The sequence below is a fragment of the Pezoporus flaviventris genome, unplaced genomic scaffold, assembly GCF_033815535.1.
Source record: "Pezoporus flaviventris isolate CSIRO_AGI_PZ_B2104156 unplaced genomic scaffold, CSIRO_AGI_Pfla_v1 ptg000052l, whole genome shotgun sequence".
Taxonomy (NCBI): domain Eukaryota; kingdom Metazoa; phylum Chordata; class Aves; order Psittaciformes; family Psittacidae; genus Pezoporus; species Pezoporus flaviventris.
Genome location: NW_026892600.1, coordinates 1,721,869 through 1,748,853, shown reverse-complemented (window position 1 = coordinate 1,748,853; position 26,985 = coordinate 1,721,869). Strand labels below are relative to the sequence as shown.

General features: G+C 35.7%; 1 protein-coding gene across 1 annotated transcript in view; it reads right to left on the bottom strand.

Annotated features, from left to right (window-relative positions):
• Positions 1 to 4,705: 4,705 nt before the first annotated feature.
• LOC133277177 (uncharacterized) overlaps positions 4,706 to 26,985 on the bottom strand; it is a 757,253-nt gene continuing 734,973 nt past the window's right edge. The window contains exon 2 of the mRNA XM_061468802.1: positions 4,706 to 4,834. Coding sequence (XP_061324786.1) covers positions 4,706 to 4,834 — 129 coding nt within the window. The remainder of the gene's footprint in view (positions 4,835 to 26,985) is intronic.

The following is a 26,985-nucleotide window of genomic DNA, read 5'->3' as shown; positions in this document are numbered from 1 at the left end:
AACACGTGTGTAATGATTATTTTCTATTTCAAAAACTCTGATATGAAAGAATAATTATCAAGCATAGATCCAAACATACAGTTTAATATTGCTTATTTTTATGTATAAACTGCTAAAAGTAAAAATAATTTATTATTTACCATAACAGAAAAAGTTTGAGCTCATATTAAAAAAAAAAACAAAAACCAAGCTTTCTCAAGAATTTATGAATAGACCTTTTCTCAACCCATGAAAACCAAAATACTTACCAAAGTAATTTTTAGAGCTTTGCAGAGGATGGAACATAAATTTGAGAAAGATGAAATATAGTTGCTTGAGTGCCAGACTCCCTTTTTCTATTTCTAGTGTAGGAATGATTAGAGCAAAATCCTTGGCCTGTAGAAATCTGAGTGTATGCGATTTCTAAATGGAAATCTCCTTCCTGTAATCTGACAATCTTATTCTTTTAGCTCAACAAGGATCTACCTTCCAAAATGAAAAAGGCTACATTTGTAAATGTCACAAAAAAAGAAATGCATGGAAAGAACCTCAGAAACATTCCAAATAATTTGTTCTCCAGGACAGAACAAACCATGGTCTTGACATCATAAAATGAAGTGGAACTGCTTCTTTCAATCACTTCTTGCTATATGTCTATCTTTTCACATTAGGTTAATTTTTCAGAAGCTGACCTTTTCTATTGGATAGTAATTATTCACATCATGTGCACAAAATTCAGGAAGTGTCTCAAACTGATTCATAAAAATACATGTCCCTGACTGATATAATCATGAAGACAATCTTTCAAAATGTATGGCAAACGAAATACAGCTCCCAAAGAAAAAGTTAGATTTTAAAATACCTAAATATTATGGTTAACAAAGGTTTATTATTATCTGGTAAACCCTACATTACTTTTTATTGTTTGGTGTTCATATTACTATTAAACACAGAATGCAAAAGATGATGAAAGATTGGCTGGGTTTATTAACTTTATTGGACAGAAAATGAATGTTTGGAATTGTATAGTAGATATAACCTTTCTCTATTTTGATAAAAAGTATGAACTAGTGAAGCTACAGAACACATGTTAAAACATTTGAGGACCATTGCACAATTTATGTCTTCTACATATTAAACCTGATTTTCTTTACAAGTGACTCTTAATCTTCAGAAAATAAGTGCAAACCAGTAACAAATAATAGTTTTGATCTGGTTTCTAATTTAATTCAGAATGCATAACCATCAGAGGAGAACATCTGAGAACAGTACAAGCAACTGCATCCAAGTCAACACCATTATTCCCCCATCTTATGTAAAGAGAATCATGTACAATATCGAAAAGGTAAAATAGGTTTAAAAACAGTCCACTACAAAAGAGGGAGAAATAAAGGAAGATTCATGGAGGAAGAAAGGGGCGGAAGAGGTAGGAAGAGGCTGAAGGCCAGTTTGATGGGGCTTTGAGCAACCTGGTTTCATGGAAGGTGTCTCTGCCCATGGCAGGGGCGTTGAAACTAGATGATCTTTAAGATCCCTTCCAAATATAACCATTCTATGATTCTATGACCTAGAAGATGATACGATCAGAGAAACTTACACTATCACAAAAAAGTCTGCTTCTGAGATCAGAGGGAATTAGTGGTTTAGAGAGGTTCTGAATGTTGCTGAACAGCACCACAAGAGAAATCAAATGCACAACAAGTCAAAGTTATGTAGTTTTGTTTTGTAGTTGGGCACAAATACATGATGGAAAACAATCTCTCTGTATTTGGAGATGACTAGGTAGGCATTCTCTTGCACTTCAGAAAAATCTCAGTTTAGGAACTGATACAAATAGCTCAAGATGTAGAATTTATAAAGCAAGATAAAAGAAAAAAAGGAAAGAAAGTTTTAATTCTCAGAGTTTGGATTAAAGAAACCTCTAATTTCTGTGACTTTACAGTTGTCCTGTTTATACTGCATACCCACAGACTCCCTCAGGACAGAGAGTGTGAAACTAAACCATTAGCATTTCATAAACTTCACAAAAATGAGTGAATCCGTAGCTATTGCCCAAAGATCATGAATCTGGAAAGAATCAGGATGCGTTTTCTCTGCTGCATGTTGTGCTTCAAGAGACTCTCATCTCTTTGTGGCGGGAAGCTTTTCTAACATTAGGCATATCTAAAAACTACAATTGAGGGCTAAGCACATTCTCTTTTCTCTTCACCCAAGCTAATTTTGTACATGGTTTTGTTCCTTCATTCTTTTTTTCTTTCAGTCTATTGTAGCATGACAAAAATTACATTCTCTATTGTGCTTGTCTTTCAACAGACATATTTCATTTTTTTAACTGTGTTCCATTTGGTGAAATATATTTTTAGATAGACTGTCAAAGTAATGTGGTTTTTCCTCTTCTGGTTGTTTTTGAACTGCTTGGGTAAAGAACAACTGAATTTACTCAGCCTAGTACAAAATATGTATAATCTTAGGGGTGGAGGGGGAATCTTTTTGAGCCAATTTCCCTTCACTCCATTATTGAACACTTACAGATTAGAATTTGGGATTATAAGAATAAACTTGATTATGAAAAGAAAGTGTTTTTTCTTGCTAGTAGTGAAGATAGTAAACACAACACTGACTTGCATTCACTCAGAATGCTGAAACAGGTCCATGTATGCTTCATCCAGCAGACAACAAGATGAAAGTAGCCACAGAAGCACTTCTATTTCTTGGAGGTGATAGCAAATAACTCTTTGAACACTGAAGTCTCTATTTCTTCTGGCTCGTGGCTCAGTGCAGATGACATTGGCAGTGTTAGTAAAAGCATCTTTGTTAACCTCACCCTTCAAGTCTCAGGAGTTGTTCAGGCTTGTGTTGGCCTAAGTTGACTTCACTTTTAGTTGTGACTAAAAGTGGCTAGGAGGCAGTACACTAGTCTTTAACTTGACTTAGCTCTGCATGGACCATGTACAGTAAAATACTAGCAAACATACAGTCACTAGGTAACAGACGCTGAATTTATGTAAATTCTGGAAAACTATTGTTCAATTTTAATAATAGTCAACAAGTGAAGATGGTCAAACAGTTGCTAAGAAGCAAGGATGGAGGAATAGGAAGACTGACTCTTAGAATACACCTCAAAACAACCCCAGACTGGCCCAGGACTGAGGTGAGGAAATCTGTACCATGAACAGCACCTGTGGTGATGTGCTTATGGTACAAATTACTTGTCCTAGTTGTCACCACATATACCTCCAGGCATCTTCTGGACGAAGGGGGGAGATGAGCAATGCTGGGAGAATGAGCATAGCATTACAGAAACAGAGGTACATGTTAGAGAGTTCGTGTATGCTTGTCTTAACCATTTGCACAACTGTGTAACTCTGAGGTGTGCATTGTTGTAACTGGACTAATAATGACTTCTGTCCATCCATGGGTCCTGAAGGAGCTGGCGAATGAAGTTGCTAAGCCACTGGCCATCATATTTGAAAAATCATGGCAGTCAGGTGAAGTTCCCAGCGACTGGAAAAAGGGAAACATAACCCCCATTTTCAAGAAGGCGAAAATGGATGACCCGGGGAATTACACACAAGTCAGTCTCACCCCTGTGCCTGGCAAAATCTTGGAACAGATTCTTTTGTAAGGCATGCTAAGGTACATGAAAAACAACAAGGTGCTTGGTGACAGCACAGCTTCACTAAGGGGAAATCCTGCCTGACCAATTTGATGGCCTTCTATGATGGGGCTACAGAACTTGATGGACAGCGGCAAAGAGGCTGACGTCATCTACCTGGACTTGTGCAAAGTGCTCAACACTGCCCCACACGACATCCTTGTCTCTGTATTGGAGAGACATCAATTTGATAGGTGGATCACTCAGTGCATACAGAACTGTCTGCATGGCAGCATTCAGAGAATTGTGGTCAATGGCTCAATGTCCGGCTGGAGACCAGTAACGAGTGGTGTCCCTCAGGGATCCATGTTGGGACCGGTCTTCTTCAACATTTTTGTCAGTGACATGGACAATGGGACTGAGTGCGCCCTCAGCAAGTTTGCTGATGACACCAAGCTGTGTGGTTCAGTTGATACACTGCAGGGAAGGAATGCCATACAGAGGGACCTTGACACACTGTAAGGTGGGCTGATGCCAGCCTTATGAATTTTAACCATGCCAAGTGCAAGGTCCTACACCTGGGTCAGAGCAATGCCAGGCACAGCTACAGGTTGGGCAGAAGAGAGATTCAGAGCAGCCCTGCGGAGAAGGACTCGGAGGTGTTGGTCAATGAGAAAATGAACATGAGCAGGCTTCAGTGTGTGCTCCCAGCCCAGAAAGCCAACCGTCTCCTGGTCTGCATCAAAAGGAGCGTGACCAGCAGGTCAGAGGAGGTGATCCTGCCCCTGTACTCTGCTCTTGTGAGACCTCACTTGAAGTATTGTGTGCAGTTCTGGTGTCCTCAACATAAAAAGGACATGGAGCTGTTGGAACAAGTCCAGAGGAGGGCCACAAGGATGATCAGGGGACTGGAGCACCTCCTGTATGAAGATAGGCTGAGAAAGTTGGGTCTGTTCAGCCCGGAGAAGAGAAGGCTGCGTGGAGACCTCATAGCAGCTTTCTAGTATCTGAAGGGGGCCTATAAGGATGCTGGGGAAGGTCTCTTCCTTAGGGACTGTAGTGACAGGACAAGGTGCAATTGGTTAAAACTTAAACAGAGGAAGTTTAGATTGGATATAAGGAGAAAGTTCTTTACTTTCTTTTAGGGTGGAGAGGGACTGGAATGGGTTGCCCAGGGAAGTTGTGAATGCTCCATCCCTGGTGGTGTTCAAGGCCGGGTTGGACAGAGCCTTGGGTGTCATGGTTTAGTGTGAGGTGTCCCTGCCCATGGCAGGGGGGTAGGAACTAGATGATCTTAAGGTCCTTTACAACCCGAACTATTCTATGATTCTATGATTTGGCTGTTGAAACATTGGTTGTGCTGATACTGCTCTGTGCTATCTAACATGCTGAGCTGAGTTCTGAGGTTATGCTGACTTTAACACACCGTATTATAGCTGTTAATTATCTGAGACCAAATCATCCTTTCTCCAGTTATGACGATGAGGCATGCTGCAGTGAGTTGCACAGTCAGCATCTCAGTACCCATACAGCTGCTTCCCCATTCCCCCATTTCCTAGCAAAACATGGGAGAAAATGGGCAAAGGTGAAAAGATTCCTGCACTGAGGCAGTTACAAAACAAGATAGTTCAAAGAATAAAGGAAGAGGGCGAAAAAATGCCAAATAAGTAATGTAAAGGCAATCACTTACCGCCTCCTACAAGCAGACAGGTGCCCAGACAGAACATTGGTGTACTATCAACAGTCTTTTACTCACAAATTGAAAATGTTGTACTGTATTGACATTTCACCATAAGGAAATTAGGTCCGGGCAGACCCAGTAAAAAAGCCTACAGGAAAATGCGAGAGAAAGACACGTGTAGGTATATCCCCATAATACTCTCACATACAAACATGTTAATTTCAGGGACTTCCTGAACTGTGAGCTAATTTCATTCTTTTCAGTAATATGAAGTGAATTCTCCTCCTGTACTGATGCAACTATGTTCGTGAAATCAGATTTTGTGTTATTTTAAGGTAAATCTGAATAATCTGATGGTGTCACTAAACTTTGAATGCTAAAACAGATTATATTCTCATCAAAGTTTTGGGTCTATATCTGCAGTTGATATGACTGTTATATAAAGCTATTATTTGGTATAATACCACTGCTTTGTTGTTTTTTTTTTTTGAGTATCAATTCATTGGCAATAAAAAAGAAAAAATACTGATGTTACAGTTCAAATGAATTTCTACAGAAATAAAGTTATCTTCTATCTTAACAATTGCTTTTGGCTAATGTCACTAGGGGAGCTATTAGAACTCATTTCATGCTGTGTCAGGTATGAAATTCCACTTTATAAGACATGACTTTACTGAAGTTAGATCATATTAGCCTAATGTGAAATTCTATTTCTAGACAAAGTAAACGATGTAGATCTAATCTATGTGAACTTTGATAAAAATATAATATTTAACATACAGGAAGTATCCTAAAGACAACATTAATATAAATACTGGTGAACACCTGTTTGTCCAAAATGAAGGTTACAGTATCCTGAATGAAAAACTCACAAGCTGAAGAAAGTTAAAAAAATTTAGGATAAGTGTTGATACCAGCACTGTAGCAGGAAAAAGGGATGTCCATCTAGATGAAATTTACTGATAAGATAGAGATGGAAATTATAAATATATGGGGGAGGACTGGAAAACCTACCACAGTTTGGTAAAGTTGAATGGTACTGAGACAAAAAGTAATGTCCAGAAAGCATCATTATACTTTTAAGGATGAAGAGTGGAGATCACTGATTCGACCCAGTTAATGAGAAAAAAAAGTGGCTTTGGCAAAGTCTAAACAAGTGGAAAGAAAAACTTATCAGAAGATGGAAGGATGAACAGTCTCATAAGAATATTGTGCATAAATATGTGAAACTTAACACCTGTTTTACTCTAACCTAATGAAAGGCTTGAATACATTTCTGTTATTTTTAAAGAAAACCATCAGGACTAAGACCTACATTAAGGAGCCCATTCTAAGTTTTGATTTTTGTATGTAAACATATTAGTGAGTATCAGTCTGGAATAGTTTGTAAAGGTCAAAAACAGCAAGAGACTACTGAATTTTAAGACTCAAATTCTGTCAAAAAAAAAAAAAAAAGGAAAAAGAGATGTAATTGTCTGTAATGTAAGACTAGACTTGGGGGTAGAGATTTTCTCCAGTCTTAGGTTTTTCATTTTAATAACTAGCAAACCTGAAAATATTTACATACAAAATCAAAACTAGAATGGGCTCCTAATGTAGGTCTTGTCTGATGGTTTTCTTTAAAAATAACAGAAATGTATTCAAGCCTTTCATTAGGTTAGAGTAAAACAGGTGTTAAGTTTCATCTTATTTATGCACAATATTCTTATGAGACTGTTCATCCTTCCCATCTTCTGAAAACTACAGAGATTTCACACATCTTTCACGTATATAATAGTTTTGTACGTGTCTATGCAAGTGTGTGTTACATATGCAGGCAAAGACAGTTTTCTCCAGTATGACATATAAATGAAGAGGCCAATGATTCACTGTTGCCTGGGTTACGTGAGACCTCATGACATGAGATTAATTTTTTTTATTGATACTGAGAAACGGAATGTATACTGAACTAATATTTCTTTCAAATAACTGTTGACAAAGGATGCTGGTGAACTTTACTGAACATTCCCAGTTAAGTACAGTCTCTCTCTTGCACTGAACAAATCCATATAATTTCAGATGGCGTTTTTTATTATTTGGGTGTTGGTTTGTTTTTTTTGTTTTTCTTTTTTTTTTTAATGTTTTTATTAAAGTTTTTCTACTTCTGGAACTTTCCAGTAGATCAAGCTGATCTTTTCAGCCCAGAAAATGCAGTATGTGAACAGAGAAAGTATTGTTCCAGGTAACTTGATTGAACTTATCATATGGATTACAAAAGTCTCATGTGACCCACATTTCCTTGGATAATAACAGCAGCCTAACAGAGAGTGAGATGAAAAACACATAGAAAAACACTTACTGCCCTCTGGGTATAAACAAGATGGGGTGACATCCATTATTTGACTGTAGCAGTAGTTTTCATAATGAGCTATAGCCAAAAGTAGATGGTGAAGTACTTCACCTGCATCAGACTTTTCTGAAGCTGATCACAGTGGGATGTGACTGGCAGCAACTTTCTTCCACTGCCCTTATGTATTTATTCCTGCAGCGATTAAATCTGTCCCCTCTCAACATTAACACACCTATGACACCCATGGGATGACATTTGGCACTCTGAACTATAATACTTCGAGTAGCTTCATAACCCTCAGTTTTACAGTGATAAAGCTGACAGCCTGACAGATATTACCATGCTTGATTGACAAGAGCTAATCACCTAGACAACTGCTGGTTTAATATTAACAGTTCCAAGATGCAGGAAATGCTTTAAGGAGATTAGTGACTTTTCCCTCCAAAAAATGAAACTTTTCCTCTGTTAATAACATGAAGACTCAAAGACTTCTGACAATACTTTTTCACGTATTTCTTAAAACAATAATATTGCTAATAACATAAATTTTCTACCACTTATCTGTGATGAGGAACTCATAGTGTTTGGTCTTTGTATCAGCGCTGCTATTATTTATTTCTACTGTTTATTCAAGTACAAGGTTTTGGCATCTTCAGTTTTCTATGGTCTGCATTTTACGCATAAATCTACCCCTTTTACAGCTGCAGCATACTTATTGTCTGAGATTTGAGATAACTTAGTGTTTTGGAGAAAAAAAAGCTCAATAAAGTTACATCTTAAGAAACATACTTTTTAAAACATATGTTTATTTGACATAGCAATGTATTACAGACATGTTAATGCTATAGTATGTAGACAGTTATTCACAATTAATGAACTTAAAAAAACAGAAAAAATGGTATTGCTGTATCAGAATCACTTGGGTTACTCATTGGAATAAAATCTTGTGCTAATAATCAAGACCAAGGTTGAATTGTAATTGTATGGTAGTCGAATAATGCTCATGTAATGAGCTCATGAAAATTTAATGTAAGTTTAGATGAGCAGTTTGGGCAGTCTGTAAGATATTTTAGCCAGATGTAGTTCAGTGATACTTAAAAATGTGTAGGTAAAGAATCTATATTAATTTATAAGGAACTTTAAAAAATTTTAACACTTTGCCAGCTGTTTGCGAACAAATTATCAACCTGTTCCTAGGTCAAAAGATAAGTCTGTAAAGCAAATGTGATTAATAAATTTGTGATGAGAGACAGCAGCTTAACTGTGGAAAAGTGGAAAAGGTGGAAAAGTAAGTTTATTTTCTTTATTTTTCTGTAAGAAAATAAAATAAAAGCATAAATTTAAACTATTTCAGGATTGTTTGCACTTGCTGTCTCCAGGAACCGCCTTCTTGGCATTTTCATTTAGGTGATGGTTTGTAATGTCCATGCAGCTACATAGGGAAGTTTTCTAAAGAAATAGGTGGTCCTCAATGTTTTATTCAGTACTAAAAGATCTGATAGCTAACCTGATTGACTTAGATTGACTTAGATCCCTTTGAGCCCCTTGTTTATCATCAAAAAAATCTTCCTTTGAAAGAAAAATACCTTTTTTTATGAGGAACAGTGAAATCTGTTTGGTTTTGGTGTGGGTTTCTTTTTTTCTTGTGTGTGTGTTTGCTATTCTGATCAAAAAACAACAAAGGTTTTGTAAGGTTAAGTGAGCGTTTTGCATGTGAAAATTTTGTGTAATTAAAAAGATTCAGTATACGAACGTTAAACCAAACAATATCACAAATTTCCTTGGCCTTCCTTATTTTAACAATCTCTTCACTGATTATAGAAAATGTTTTAACCTCACAGTGTAAATCATCTTGAGTTTTGACAGGTCAATGTTGCAATTACCTTAACTTATTCTTCTGAAACATTCTCATTGAAAGATGGAGGATGAAGCTTACACCACTCACTCTCATATGGTGCTGAGTACTTGAGTTTCGTCTTGTCTTCAGCCATTTTTTTTACATGAGAAGAGATGGAGATAATAAAAAAGGTTTATAATGCACTTTTTTTGAGAATAACTTGCATGAATTGTTTTACTATGCTGTCATTAAAAAATAAATTCTGGAATATACAGGTAGTTTCAATATTAGTTGCATTTCCCTTTGAGCATATGATAGCATAAAGATGTGATAAAGAGAAGAATGCTGTTGCCACTGTTTTCAGGCAGCTGAAAATAATGATGAAATATCTAATGAAAATTCCAAGAGAGCACTGATAGGCAATTTAGCAATCAGCTAAGTTGAATTTATGGACTTATGATATACATAACTCACTACCCAAAAAGGATGCAAAATGGGATACTTCTTGACATAAGTTGAAAATAAACAGCCGGCTTTTCTATTGTCGATGCTTCATATCCTGTAATGGCAGAAACTGTTAACTTGACTGAGCAGAAAAAAAGTGTTGACAGAGAGTTATTAAAGTCAACATATTCTTACAGAGTATACTGCACTGATTAACCTTCAATAGTACAATTTCTGTTGTTCATAGTGTAGAATAAATGGTGGAATAATTGAATCAGGAAGAGATAGCAAAAAAGGAATGATTTAATTCAAAAGAAGTGGTATTTGATTGGACTTCTGATTTGGGACACAATTAATAAGAAATACAAGGCATGTTGTAGAATAAATAATAATCAATACAAGTGTTTGGTGAAAAGATTTTAGCAAAGTAATCGATGATTTTTAATGGTTTTTTTTTTTCTGATGATGTAAGTGGAAGACACTTGATTGAGAAAAGCCATTTATATGTCCCAAAATCTTAAAGTACCTTTAAAAACCCCTCATTTATCACATATCATTTATGTTAAAATTTGTCTAGCCATATGTTTCAAAGTTCAAATTCAAGTGAGCCATTACCATTAAAGAGATGTATTACTCTTCATGAGAAATTGATAATACTTTTTTTAAGCATGCTGTAAAAATAGTTTGGAGGAAAACATGAGACCATGATATACTTTCTAAGTATAAACATACTCGATGGCAAAAAATTCAAAATCACATTAACATACATTAGAAATAAATTATGCATACATTATGTCTTTTAAAACCAATAAAATTATGTATTTTTACACCAATGAGTACCATTTTAAAAGTAATGTACTCTGGAATGCTGAATATTTCTTAACCTATACTGGATTTAGTTTTTCTTTCTAAACTAACACTCCAATTAAAGAACTACCAAAGGTTGATTTTATAAAAAAGTCAGTTTTGATCTCTTGTAGTCATAAAATCTATGAACCACAATAAAATCTTTTTCAGCTGATGAGCTTCTCAGTTACTAGAAGTTGTATTTAGCTTTCTTTGTTTTGTTAGACTTGCTTTAATGTCATTTTTTCAGTTCAATAATTTCTTAGGGATTTGAGATATGCATATGGAAATAAATTGCATATATTTCAACGAACTTCTTTTCTTACATAAGAACCATAGTAATACCCATTTCTAGAAAGGATAAGAAAAAAACTAAAAGAATTGATTGCTTGTTATAATCACAGCTACTCTTAACACAATATTAAAAATTTCCTTTTAAGAATCTTGACGTTAAATGTACTTTCATCATAACTTTCATTACTATGCCTTAGAGAAACCATTGTTCAATAAACTACAACCAGGTTATTAACCAGAACTTAAACAAAACAAATTGTTACCACAACCGAATACATCAAACAAATGTCAAGAAAAAGAAGTGAGGAAAATGCAGTTCCCTGAAGGTCAACAAGCCTCAGGAGAACTGTTACAGCAAGTAAGTTTTACTTGGTTAACAAAGATAATTTTCTGTTTTATTCTGAGTTTTGTCTCAGTGGCTTGAAACGCTACTAAGTCAGTGTCAGTATTTCGTTTTAACAAAGTGATTTAAAACAGTTTGGTTCTAGAATAATTACATTGGAAAAAATTAAAAATATTAGCTAAAATGCTCATAAATTATCATATTGCTAAAAATACCAGTATAGCATTAACAATGAGCCAAATGAAACCACATTATGTTGTCATAGAATCATAGAATGATAGAACAGTTAGGGTTGGAAAGGACCTTAAGATCATCTAGTTCCTACCCCCCTGCCATGGGCAGGAACACCTCACACTAAACCATGACATCCAAGGCTCTGTCCAACCCGGCCTTGAACAGTGCCATGGATGGAGCATTCACAACCTCCCTGGGCAACCCATTCCAGTGCCTCACCACCCTAACAGGAAAGAAGTTCCTCCTTATATCCAATCTAAACTTCCTCTGTTTAAGTTTTAACCAATTACACCTTGTCCTATCGCTACAGTCCCTAGTGAAGACACCCTCCCTAGCATCCTTATAGGCCCCCTTCAGATACTGGAAGGCTGCTATGAGGTCTCCATGCAGCCTTCTCTTCTCCGGGCTGAACAGACCCAACTTCCTCAGCCTGTCTTCATACGGGAGGTGCTCCAGTCCCCTGATCATCCTTGTGGCCCTCCTGTAGACTTGATCCAACAGCTCCATGTCCTTTTTATGTTGAGGACACCAGAACTGCACACAATACTCCAGGTGAGGTCTCAACGAGAGCAGAGTAGAGGGGCAGGTTCACCTCCTTTGACCTGCTGGTCATGCTCCTTTTGATGCAGGCCAGGAGACGGTTGGCTTTCTGGGTTGCAAGCGCACACTGAAGCCTGCTCATGTTCATCTTCTCATTGACCAACACCCCCAAGTCCTCCGCAGGGCTGCCCTGGATCTCTTCTCTGCCCAACCTGTAGCTGTGCCTGGCATTGCTCTGACCCAGGTGTAGGACCTTGCACTTGGCATAGTTAAACTTCATAAGGCTGGCATCAGCCCACCTTACAGTGTGTCAAGGTCCCTCTGTATGGCATTCCTTCCCTGCAGCGTATCAACCGAACCACACAGCTTGGTGTCATCAACAAACTTGCTGAGGGCTCACTCAATCCCACTGTCCGTGTCACTGACAAAGATGTTTAACAAATGTTGTCCTATGAATGTGAGTTTATCATATATGCTGGAATTTGTTTTACACTTAATTCTGCATATAATGATGAAGCTGAGAGTATTTTATTCCAGATTAAAATTGCAAATATGAGCTTCAGAGCACAGCTTAGTTGCCAGTCTGAGGTATATAATACTTCTAAACTATGCATTGTGGTAGGCAATTATGTTTGGTTTGCTGAAGGCCAGAAATAATTCTTTGTTTTAATATGTCTGTGGGATTTTTTTCCCCTCTCCTTCCCATTTTTTTTTTTTTTTTGCCAAAATTAGAATAAACAGTTCAGTGTTGAAGTCATGAGAATGCTATTTGTGATCCAGTTTCATTTTCTGAATTCTACATTAAATAAAACAATTTCTTCAATAAAATAATTTTCAATCTCAAAGAAAAGAATAAAGACTATCTTGTCTTTTGAGAAGAAATGGGATAGACAGAAAATTTTTTAAACAAATTCATTTCTGGAATAATAGTTTTAGTTCTACATGGTAAATAAATGTAGATGTCAAGCGGTGAAGAGAAAGCGAAACAAGACTGTGATAAAACATTTCCAGAGTAGACTGCAATCTTGTGTGAAGAAATGACTAGGCATTATTCTGCATAAAGTTAATCTGTAAATATTAAAAAATGCCATTCTAAGGAATAAAGAGGCTGTATTTTTTTTTCTTTAGAGTTACATAACAGATTAGACTTTACTTCCATTTTTTCCTAACTGTACAATCAGTTTATAGTATTTTACACTACTGTTGTCACTGGTATGATTCTTTTCTCTGAAAGTGGCAACAAAACTGAGTAGATTCTAAACATTCAAGATCTCTTGAAAGTGGTTTTAGAAATTACTGGATTTATTTTCAAAAGCTGGAGAGCAAGCATCTCAGTCTGTACAAGCAATAGATATGTGGTTATGCAAGCTTTTCCACAATACTCTAAGTACTTTTGCAATATATATTACATAGCAGACATCTTGATCTATCATAAAGAATGAAAGGTAACAAAATCCACACTTACTTTAAAGGCATTCAGTAATAATACGACTGTAATAGGGTATTAGTTTTACACTACATGCTCTGAGATCCAGTTTCCTGAAAAACACATTAATTTTGCTTCATTGATACTCTTTTGACTTCAGTAGATTTTTTTTTTATTTGCACTAGTATGAAAAAAAGTCAATTCTGGAATAAGCCTGCAGTGTAAGTCATTGACTTACATGTAAGTCAATTGATTAATCATGCTTTTTTCTCAGATTATTCCGCAGATTGATAATAAATTAAAAAAAATAAATAAAAATAAATAAAAATATTATGAACCACAGAATGTTCAATAAATACTTGAATTTTGTGGCTAATAGTGTAGGAACAGCAATAAGGTATCAATATTATCCTAAGTTGTTTGATTTCCAAATATCTAAAAATAAATATCAGGGACATAGAAAAAGCAAGATAAGATTTTTAAACCTGCTTTCAGAAAAACAGTTGTAAAAAAGTGAAGGGGTTTGATGCATGTGCTACTTAGTGAGAAGTTACTGCAGGATTATCAAAATATCTACAAGTTTCTACATTTTGTTCTTTGGATATTTATCTTCAAAATACTAACAGTTCTTTATTTTCTTGTGCTTGCTTGAAATGAGAAATATATCAGGTACTGTTTTTACAGCATATTTGTACTGTGAGTTGTGTTTCAAAAAGACATCAAAAATCAAATTTCAAAAATAAGAACTATTTTTGAAAAAGAGGTGAAATAAAAGGAACAAGACTCATGGTGATTTTGGATGTATCAGCATACCTGCTTTAAAGATGCCTTCAGCTATAATGAGATGATATTTTAGCAGGATAATTTCACAAAATTGGTATTTAGTTTTCTGAAGTTAACAGGGAAACCATTAGAAAGAATGCTACAATTGAAAGATTAGCATATTCTTCACTTCCCTCCTTTTGCCATTGAAAAGTAGTTTTTATATATATTTTTTTATGCAACTCCAGCTGTATGCATGGTGTAGGTATCTTTAAATTTTTTATGTAACAGAAAATGTGACAACTGGGTAGTACTTCAAAATACTTGAAATCTAGCATTACTGCAAATCTTTGGTAAAGAAGCTATACACATAAAATACTGATAATACTCTTTTCTATCGTTCTAGTTTTAATCTCAGTTAAAAAAATTCAGAAAGGTTTAGAATAGAATCATAGAATAGTTAAGGTTGGAAAGGACCTTAAGATCATCTAGTTCCAGCCCTTCTGCCATGGGCAGGGACACCTTACATTAAATCATGATACCCAAGGCTTTGTCCAACCTGGCCTTGAACACCGCTGGGGATGGAGCATTCATAGCTTCCCTGGTCAAGTCTTCTTCTGTAAAACACTCTCACTAGGTATGTTCTATAGGTCCAAAAGCAGGCTAAGACATGTTCAAGGACACATAGTGAACACATATCTCTTACACTTACAGAGTTCAGACTGGAGTTAAGAAACTATTGCGCTTAGACTCCCATACAACAGGTATAAAGAAAGGGAAGAGTTATCTATGTTGCAGTATGCATGTGAATATTACGGATAAATATTATTTGATTTAGAAGTGATTGCCAGGCTAACTCTGGTCATTTTCTCAGTTCATCTCAGCCTCCACATGGCCTTAAAACAACATGTAGTAGGGTGGCAGTTATTTTACAATAACTCCAGATATGAAAGAGGAGATTAAACCCTTTTCTCTAATGGTTCTGACTCCTGTTCCCTACAACTTGGTCTGCATTACCCAACTTTGATAATGATAAAGATGAAAAGACTTGACTTCGATAAATATTTTATAAAGAATTGAAGGTGATTCCCCGAATGCTCTAGGTGTTTATTTGTATAATGAGGCTTTAGTACATTTAGTGCTGAATCAATGTTTTTCATTAACATGAAAAATCAAACATGATTGTGTGCATACAAGCACCTACGTTCTTGCACAGCTCACATTTCTAAAATTTCAATTTTCCTCATATTAATCCTAAAGGTCTTGATCTAACATTTCCATTTAAAGAGTGGCAGTCTGTATCTAAAGTCATCTAAATTTCTGGAATGAAAAAGAAGCAGAGAGGTAATATTAAGTTCTATAGAGGCACTATCATACAAAGAATGCAGGAACCATTACATCTGTTAAATTGTGGTTGATTCTTAAGATGTAAGCCTAATGGATTTTTTCCTAAAGGAAAGAGTCTATCTCTTCTTCTTCCTGAGCAAGTAAGAAAGAATATAATGCCTTTATATTTGCAACAGTCACAAGGGGGGGGGGGGGAAATAAGGAGCTATTTATCACTAAATGCAGCCATTTGACCACAGTCAGCCTGTGTAACTAACCCTGCTTTTTTAATTGTTCTTCCCCTGTAGTACTGCCATAGTATTTTGCAGCCTTGTGGAGAAATACAAATACTTTTTACACCGAAGGTGGCATTTTGCAGCACCCCTGAGAGAAAACCATTCAGCTCTTAACACAAGAGCTAGACTTTCTGTAAGTTTAATTAGTAAAACATTGCACTATCGAACATGAACATTCCTTGTTTTTTTTAAAAAAATCTATTTCTGTCCCATCATTATTTAACTGTATAAAAATGCACTTGAGCAAATAGTAACCTTCTCCTAAAGCTATCAGTGTGATGGCATCAGAGCAGAGATCAAAAACAAGCTGTGCGTTATCCCAAATGCACACTTCACCTTGTGGTTAAGCTAACCTGAGAAGGTAGCTCGTCTATTAAATTTTTTGTTACTTTTGAGTTCGTGTAGGCACACAGGACCTCACCAGTTGATAACATTATTCTGCATATCCCTGGAACATGCTTTGATATTGATTAAAAAATCCTGTCTCAGGGGGAGGATCTTTAAAACTCAAGACCTGAAAGACCACCCACAAGGAAAAAAATCTATAAGACATAGTACCTGAAGATCCAATTTTTTTCCGGCCATTAATGTGCCTGTGTGAACAAATAAAAACTGTCTATGCACAAGTGTTTGATTATAGTCACCCTATTTGCACTTATCTTCACAATCATTCAGCCTGTGGAAACAAATACTTAAATGAGCTATATGACATGCTTAATAGAAAGAAAAAAATGTTGATTCTTGACAAAGGATACCCTAATAGGTTATTCTAAAAGTCTTGGCAAATAATACTTAAATTACTGGCATAACTGTTACAGATTACATTTCTGTCCTTTGTATTAGAAATCAAATTTCTGTCCTTTCTGCAAACTCAGAAGGGCACATTCTCATAAATATATTTAAGTCTTTGGATCTTTGACTAACTGGCTTATCTGTCTGGAAAATAGCCTGAAAGGTGTCTAAGATACCTTTTACATAGGATGGTTAGTTAGGATTTAAATAAATTTATGCAGATTGAATTCAACTGTAGCCTTTATCAGTACTGGTTATTTTTTAAAAATGATTCTTGTGGCTGTTTTCCAGAAATGTTCAGGAAAGACTATATTGCTGTTGAAATGACTTAAAAATCTGAAAATGCGATTAGAAGCATTTGGAAACTATAATAACTTCCAACATTCACTAGCTATTGTGAAATGAGCTTAGCAACATGAATTTCAGAGAGGTGACAGCAGAGATCACCTTGTTATTATATAGTTAAAGGAACAATATATAACATATTCTCCAGTATTTTCCTGTTTCTGCTTTTTTATATTTGGGTTGGTGTCTTAGTCGTTATTAACCACTGCCTGTTTATCAGTATTTCCCCTTCAATAATAACTTTTGATTCTACCCAATTTTGCAGATAATAGAAGTCTCACGTCTTATTATACTTTTTAAATTTTACAGAAATAAGAAAAAGAGAAAATGGACTGCAAATCCATCCTGCTCAAAACTCCCAGTGTTGTTGACTCCCATCTTTTTCAGCAACACTGGGGGATTGAGCACCCTCAACAAGTGTGCTGACAACACCAAGCTGTGTGATGCAGTTGACATGCTGGAGGGAAGGGATGTGATCCAGAGGGACTTGGACAGGCTGAAGAGGTAGGAATGTGCAAATCTTGTGAAGGGGTGATGAAAGGAGATGTTCAAGGCCAGGCTGTATATAATTTTGGGCAACCTGATCTAGTTGAAGGACTCCCAGCTCATTGCAGGGTGGTTGGAATGGATCACCTTTGAAGGTTTCTTCCAGCCCAAACCCTTCTATGATTCTATGATTTTTTTCCATGAATTACAGAATTGTTCCAATTTCCTTCTTTAAGTGAGATCCACCTGTATGTATCTGATTAAATGTTACTTTGCCTTTTTCATCCTGCTCACCCTTGTAGCTGTAAAAGCCCCTTTTGACACTCCTTCTTACTTCAAATTCACCAGAGGCTGCTATCAGAGGAGTCATTTTTCCTGTTTTGATAGGACAGCATTAACATTTCAAGTTTTTTGGCTTGCATTCGGAAAGGTTTTGGGTTTGCAATTCCACATCCAGCAAGAAGCTGATCTCAGTTGTTTTCACCAGTCTTTAGATACCGCATTGACCCATGGTGTTTCCATGTTTGTGCTCAGTCATTCAGGTGTAAAGGCCCACAGCTCTGGCTCGTCAGGTAAGCCCACAAAAAATAGTCTCTAAGCTCACTGAAAGTCATGCCTTACTGAATAATATGGCATCCAACAGCTTCATAATTGCACAATGATGAACTGTATACTGAGGAGTTCACCTAATTGCAGCAATTCCTTTTGTGTCTATTGGAGTCCCTAACTTTCCAGAAGTGAACTTGCGCAATTCTTTATCCATGTCTAATCTTAGGCTGCTCTAAGTGTGCGGAAGCATAGTCAGTCTGTCAGGCTTCCCCTTTACTGAAAGCAAAGAGACTACTGCTGTGTTATAAAGCTGTGATTTGAGTTAAATTTGATTTAAAATTGGTAGTTAGTCATGTGATCTTCAGTACAAGCACAGTAATTCATCTAAAATCAGTGGGATGGTTAAAACCAAGTATTTGCATTTGCTTGCATCTCGCAAAACCTGTAAAACCAGCACCCCGATTTATGCAAGTGAGAGTGGTATTAGCAGATTTTTTATAGATATAGTCTATTTTAAGCAGCAGATATATAGTAAAATAAGCCAAAATGAACATGCAGCTTATGTATAGTCATACTTGATATAACAGGATTTTATATATGAGTAGTTGTGCAGCTGAATCTTTCTGCAGTGCCATGCACAGATGATAAAGTAAGAGGGATTCAGATTACTCAATTTTTCTTCTAAGTAGCACCTTTTCTGAGCCATAAATACATGGTTTAGGAGAAATTGATTTTCTCTGGCAGGGTGCATGTCTTTCATCCTAGCAGTATAAAGCAGTGTTAAACTCTGAGTTATGCTAAATATCAGTTTTCATAGTCATGGTTCTTTTGGTCTCCTTACTGAGATGGTTTTCATCAATACATCAGTAATTTTGTCTTTGATCTTCATTTATTAATCTTCTTTTACTTCGTCGTTATTTAACTTCCCTGCAATCTGAATTCAAGTCTGTTTATTTTTATTTTTTTCCATACTTTATATAATGTTTTACTGGAGACATTTTCATATGGCAGAAGCTTTTCTTGCTGTGTGTTGATTAATCATATTTCATATTATCAGCTCCTACAAAGCATTTCACACTTCGTGCTCAATAAATGCAGTATATCATAAACTACACCATTTGTGCTCAGATAAACATGTCTATCTTTAACTAGCTATATTATTAACACTTCCATTTGCATTTTTGCACTTATAGCTGCCATTATGAATACATGTGCTGTTTTCATAGTAGTACTTTCCTTGTTGATTTTGTAGTATTTTATTTCAACAAGTTAAGATTATCCCAGAAGTTAGCAATTTAATGGCCTTTGTCTAATAGGTGTAAATTGTAATATCTCATGTCATTTGTAAGCAAGCAGATTCAGTGATATTTAAACATGGGCATTTAATATGGGAGGAGGATGGGGGGGGACACGATTATGCTTTAATATTTGTAGTCTTAAATAGTTTTCCTGTAAAGACAGTTTTTAATATCATCATATTTGGTAGTTTAATTTGACTGATTTTTCTTTCAAAATGCCTGGATATGCCAAAGAATCATCCAATGCCCAAAGCTACATCTGACAGTTCAAAAGGTATTATCATGTCTATTTTTTTTTTTACTAAATAAGTAAGAATGCTCTTGACAGAAATTCTTGTGAGTTTGAGATAGTACAAAATACACTGGGGTATTTGTATTGCTGCTGTCACTCTGTCTGATCTTTTTAATCAGAAAAGTTAAAAAATTGTTTGTTTTACAGTCAGTTTTTAAAACTTGTTTATGATTTATCCATGGGTGAGTCTCCTTCACTGTCAAATCTGAAGGGTCTTCTTACATTCTACAGGTTGTGATCTACAGCTGTTACATCAAAAACAGTGTTTTCATGGCTTTCAATAAAGTTTAGCTTAGACACTAAGTATGGATTTGTTGTTCATATTCTTCTCAGGAAAAGCATGAGAAGCTTCATTTCTGCATTTAGAAATTAAGAAATTGGTGAGCAGGTGCTGTTTCTTTTTCTTTCCTGGCTTTTGTAAAACAGCAGCAGATCTCATGTATTTTACTGGAACAGTAACATACCATTTGTTATTGTAGTACATGTTAGTTGCTTTTTGTTGAGCTATTACTGTTACATTTTACATGATATTATGAAACACAACCTAATTGTAGTGGAGGCAAAGCAGTCTCTGAGATGAGAAAGTCTCAAATTCAGGTCTCTAAGTATAGGTATTATTTACTAAATTCATGATACATTACTTCCCTCAGATATTCCACTTACAAAAAAAGAAAAGAAAAAACAGCAAAACCCAAAACAGCCTAATTACACCAGTATTTCAAATCTACCTTCTGCACAATTGCTTATGAAGCCAACGGTCTGTCAATGTGTTTATTCTGTAAAAAATATTTTATGATTTTACTTTGATAAACCTTTCATCTTCTCCATCCTTCTTAAAGAAAATTTTAATGTCTAAAGACTTGTTTCATGTTTGAAGTTTATGTTTCTGGACCACCAGATCGTCCTGGCTTTCTTTGCACCCAGATGAGAAGTTTTAACCACCACATTAAGGTTTCTGGGTTGACTTAGCCATTGTCATATGGTAGTCTAGATTCTGAGAGAGTTATTTGGTTTCTGCTTGGATATAACATTTTGAAATGCAGGAATGCCTTATTCTGTAGTCAGGTTAGTTAAAGTCCCAGCAAAAACCAGCAATCACCTTCTTAATTTCTAATCAGGTCTTAGCAATGTTTGATCTTCTAAATAACAGAATTTTAAGTCTGTTTAAATGTTGGTATTATTTTTTTTATTTTATTTTAGTTGTTGGTATCGATTTGATAAAAGAATATAGATGGTAGTAAAAGTTTAAGCTAGCATCCCCTGCAAAATAGGAGACTTACACCTTGATGATGATATTGAGACTACTAAATAGGCAGACATACCAAGCCTGAGTTGTAAAATGTCTGTTAAAAAGCATCTAGGAAGCATGCCTCCCTCCTGTGGCAAAACTTAACTTTTCTCTGAGGAGTTGTATTGCTTGTATCTGGCTTACTAGCAGCTTTGCCTCCTTTCTACTCCCCCCACCTGGTTACAATCAGGTTGGAAAATTGCTGTCTTTCATGTAGGAAATACAACAGCTGCTGGGTCCCTGGTGCCATTCCTGTGCTCTCAGGATGTTCCTCTGGAGCCAATTTGAATTTTTGCAGCAGGACAGCTTTGCTTTGTTTCTCCTAAGCTGCTAAAGGAAAGAATACATAAGGCTCACATTTTTTTTCTTTAGAAAATATAAAGTTTCACTGTAGAAGGAAAAAAGTAATAAATATCTTTAAAAGTATTTTTTAAGGTGGTTTTTTTTTTGGCATAACTTCATAAGGGTAACAATTCCTCACCTTGAAATGGAACTGTCATAAGAAGAAACAGGCTGGAAAAAAACTGCTGTGCATTCTTTTTTTATATAGATATATAACACTTACCAATGCTGTTCCTTAGCAGTTAAAAATAATTGCTGAAGGGAGTGAACTGAAGTAAAGTTAAATAAATTCTTAAATTAAAAGTAAAACTATTTCATTGACCATGTGAGAGATGGATTAAACTGAGATTATGTTGATGCAGCCTGACTTATTTTTGCTGTTTTAACCAACTAAATTAGGCTATTATGAAAAGATTTAGACATATTTCAAAAGCAATCAGTAACCATATTTAACATCGTTTTGTGACTAGAGTTAATATTGTGTTTTGCAAAGCAGTATTTTGCTTGCTGGCTGTGCATACTATCTTAGTGTTTTACAAAACATACCAAAGAAGATCTTGAAAAAATCATAAGGACATCTCCTAAAAATTAAAATATTCTCTAAGAACTCAAACAATCTAATCTGTATAAATTATATCTCTGTATTACCATCTCTCACAAAAACCTATTCAATCAGCTCAGTTACATCATTCCATCATCATTAATGGTCCATTGCTTTTACTGTGTTTTCAAATTATCGGTTTCAGGCAGCTCAACTTCACTACTGAAAAAATATCTTATTAAATGATCCTCATCACCCAGTTTAACACATTCCAATCTGACACATTAACACATCAGAAAGGTTTATTATCTTATTATCCAACTTGCAGAAAAAAAAAAAATATACATAATTCACACATCCATAGTATGAATTAAGACAAATAGTGAGAACTCCCTGACAGGAAAACCTCTCAAGGGTCTCAGCTTCCTTTTAATATCTTTCATATGCTCAATAGTTGTTAATATTGGTGATTGAACAGTTCCCTTATCAAAACTGCCCATACACCTCAAAATTATTTAAGTGTTTTATATTCTTGTGTATGTTTACTCTATACAAAGAGGAGGTAAGCTATGGGAACTGACCTGAGCAGTATAACAACACCAAGTAAGGAAACAGAATTTCCAGGATTGTGCTGATGTGCTGGCAAAATATCTCTGGTGAGGATTTTGAAGCAAGTGCTGAAAATGCTTCAGGATCTAGTCCTACAGTCAAAAGAAAGATGGAAGGATTTTTGTGTGTTTACTTTTACCAAAACCACCATGAACTGAAAGGCAAGAAAACCATGTTAAAAGTGATCCTTTTACTTTACAGTTACTGTTACAGACAATTCAGTAGCTTTTACCTTAGCTGTTATTGTGCATCTTCTTTCAAGTGTGAAAAATACAGTTATGTGCTAACTCACCTACTCAGCTAACCTTACTGCGCACCTTTCTTTTGATATGTTTCCTCTACAGTGTTTCTATTTTTTCACTTTCCAGTCATATATAGAAGCAGTTACTGTTTGACCTTTCATCCTTGGTTTCTACTTCCCCCCCTTCATCTTCTCTTTCATCCATTTTCCACTCTTCTTTCTTCTCCCATACAACCTGTATTCTTCTTCTGTGTCAGGTCTCTACCTGAGTTGAGAAAGTGGGATTTTTAAGCCTTTTTATAGTAGAATGTTCTGTATCATGAGAACTATAATCAAACTGAATTTGCTTCAGCCCTGTTCCTAAAATACCAGTAATTTCCTGTACAGACAACTACAGAAAGCAGAAGGTTTCTGTAGGTCTCTTTTTTGGTTTGCTTTGTTGGTTTGCTGCCTTTTTTTTCTTTTTTTTTTTTTTTTTAGTCTATTGTTTCATATAGAGCTCATGAAAAATGTTATCAATATGATGTAAAAATTACAAAAACACCAAAAAAGAAGAATAGATCAGTTCATTCCTGATTTATGCATTAATTAAAAAAATGGTAATATTTTAGCCCCAGAAGAGTATTTTGTTGAATATTTCTTTCTTTATTTTTTCTTCTTTTTGTATTTTCCTGTTGCCCCTCATCAATATAGTTCATCTGATATTTTGTAAACTTCACCTTTTGTGTATCTGTAAGTCATTGAAACAGACATGCAACCTGAAATCTATTAGAAAAATACAGCAGTGCCTTCCAATACTAATTTGTACCTTCACATTCCATATATTTGCATGAATACATTCAAAATTTAAGCCTTTAAACTCACACAACCTCTGTTTGTGAGGAATCAAGCTCACAAAATATTTTGACTATTGCCCGCATTGGTGATATTTGGAGCTTGCCCAATCTTCTGCGAAGCTTCCTTGTTCCTTCCTTCCTTGTTCCATTCTAGTGTGACTAATAATGCTCAGATGCTGCCTTAAGAAATAGGTATCCCAAATAATAGCCACAGAAGTCCTCTCTTCCATCTCATTCAGTGATAGATGAGAACATGGGAACAGAAAACAAGTAGTAGAGCTTGCTACAGAAGATTAACATAGTTAAAAAAAGAAAAAGAAAGAAGCAATACCTAGTGATATCTCCTCTCTATGCATATAATAATGTAAAATTTATGTCCTTGAATATATTTGCACTTTAGACATCAACATTTCTTTCCTGTAAAAGAATAAAACAAGCCTGTTCTCCAGACCTAGCTGCAGAAAACAAAAGCAGGACAGCCCACTGTGTCTTTGGAGGTACAACCTGGGATGGTGTGGGTAATTGATAGCTACCTGTTTTCCTCTCACAGTCTGCAAATAAATTGTGCCAGGATTTAGGGATGGTAGTAAGCATATGGTATACAGACTCATTAGAGAGCAACAACATGGTCACGATTTGATTTAAGTTATGAGATGAGATAAGGGGGGAAAGACAGTGCTTATAGCTTCTCATTTCCTCCAGTTCTACCTCTCTCAACTGTACCAAAGGAATACATTTATGAAACTAAGTTGGAAAGGCTCAGCCTGTCTGTGTTTGCACAGAAATAATGTAATGTATTTTTAAAAAAGGTTTACCTTTCATTGTCAAAAGTACAAGATTATGATAAACAGTTTATAATTTCTCTTTCTGTTTATACAATTTTCATGAAAATAATTAAAGATAGACAAAACAATTGCCCAACCTATGTGCCAGAGTTACAAGTTCTGTTGAACAGAGACACCAAAATGGCAGGGCTGAGAGTAGAGGAAGAGTACAGGGAAAGAGGGGAGGAAAGACATGCGATGTTGTGTGGAAAGTGAACTAATGATGCCACATTTATGTGCTTACATAGCATTTGAATACCTATAACTATGTCTGAGCTTTGGGACCTGTGCTGCTTCTGGCTCCCCCAAGACAATGTTACATTTCTTCTATTCAAAAGCATCCTTGCACACATGGTCCCATTCTTGAGATCTGATTCCCTCAAGAAAAAAATCAAAACCATATCTTCCAGGCTGGGACAAGCCAGAAATTCAGGATGAAACACAGATCCTGATTATTTTTTAAAACTAAACTAATACATGTCAGTAATATGGTAACAAAATTGGAAAAGTCATGTGGCAGGAGCCTCTGAAAGTTCAATTAATTTGAATTTGTAAAAATCACCTGCTGACTAATCCAACCTCCCATCGGGTTTTCTTAGACCCTTAATGCTCAGCTCTCTAGGGGGTGGAATCTCATCTTAATTCCTTCTATCTCTTTCACATATGTGTACTCATCGACTCTAGATCTACATTCTGATTTCAGGATAGGACTTGTCAGTAAAATTGCACATTGAATTTATTTTCTGGGTTGGACTTGCTGAACGATGTACCAAGCAAGCTTTGAGTAAGCACCTAATACCTATGCAAACTAAACTTGCAGTATTTCAAATTTCTTTGCTCAGCAACATTTTTACTAATCCATGGCCAAACTTTGCAAAACAAATTAAATTTTCCTGTAGCATAATTGCTGTTCTTTCAGGTTTATATAAAGTGTGTTTCTTTTATAAAATCCTCCTTAAAATGCGCACTTGCAGATAAGTGCGAATAGTCATTATATAAAATATAGGTGAAAACAAAAAAGTTACATGATTGGTGTTCACAGGTTTCATCAATTAAACAACAAATACATGGGGTATGAGCTGCACTTTTAGTTTTCTACAGCATAGCCAGCATCTCAGTGATGCAAAGCTATTAAGACCAGTGAAAGGGGAAGAACACAATTACTACACCTGACATCCCTGATCAAAATGAAAACTGGGAACATATAATTGTTTGAAAGAAACTGAAAGAGGTGTGACTCTGAACTTCCTTCAGGTGTAATGTAAAAAAGAAGTAGTTACTATGTTCATCATGTGCTTTAAGCTTTTCAGCTAGGGATTTGAAATGACCAAAGTAGTAGTTTGGAGATGTGGGGAGAAAAGTGGTTTATCTCAGTGAATACTAAACACTTGTGAGGACCTTATCACAGGTGAAGAGTGTTCACTTAAACACATGACTAACAGGAAGGATTACATTGATATTTGTTTCTTTTCCATTAGGGATTTTTTGTTGGAGGTAGAAGTGCTTGTAAAATTCATTATTTTTCATTAGAGAATTGCAGTGCAGGGACTAAACTTGTAGGCAGAACAGAGGTTTCTGGAGGCATTTTAAAATTTGAATCCTTTTCTCTCTTACATAAAAATGTTTTTATTTGCTGTCCCCAAGGAATAAGGTTGCCAATTTTCTCTCTTATCCAAAGAGATGTTTATTTCAGCTTTATAAAATTAAAATAAAAATCCTGTAAAAAGCACAAATATTTATACAATAATAAGGTTGGAATTTGAATTTACTTTTTCCTTCTTATGTTTTGTCAACCACATCAAACAGGAAACTTGCTGGTAGTTTCAAAGTAAGATAATTTATTAAAGATAAGCGGTAATGGTTACATATATAGCCTGCAAGAAAGAATTCAGAAACACAAAAATGAAGACATATAGAGATGGGTTTGTAACTGGGTTGCATATGGCAGTAACTGCTCCAGAGCTGGTTTTCTTTAGGGAAGAGTTACAGTATTTACAAGCCTTTAAGAAAAAAAAAAGCCAGATGAAATCATAAATATTTGTGCATCAAAATATTTCACTTGGCGTATGGAACATCAGAGCCCTCCTTGAAATATATTGACCTGAGCACAGAGGTCAAATCACACGCTAAACAAAATAGCAGACACTGATTTTGTGCTGATTGCACCTTTTGAAACTAGGAGAGAGTGGGGGTTGTAAACAGAGTTACAAGTTAATAAATCTAAACCAGATATAAGCGAAATCTAATCTAGATCAACTATGCATGTTGGGGAGAGGGGCACCATTCCATCCCAACACACCCAGTCAGTTGCCAGCACCTATAATAAATGCTTGGAATGATGCAGAGATATTCCAGGCACTCCAGCCAATGAGCCAGCTCCATTTGGAACTTAGCTCAGATGCCTCTATACAAACACCCATAGCATGGGGAACAAACAAGAGGAATTAGAGATATGTGCAAGCCTGTGGGGATATATCATTGGTATTACAGAAGCATGGTGGGTGGCTCCTATGACTGGAGTGTTGGAATGGAAGGTTACTGGCTCTTTAGAAAAGACAGACCTGGCAGACGGGGAGGGGGAGTTGCTATTTATGTTAGGGATAGTCTGGA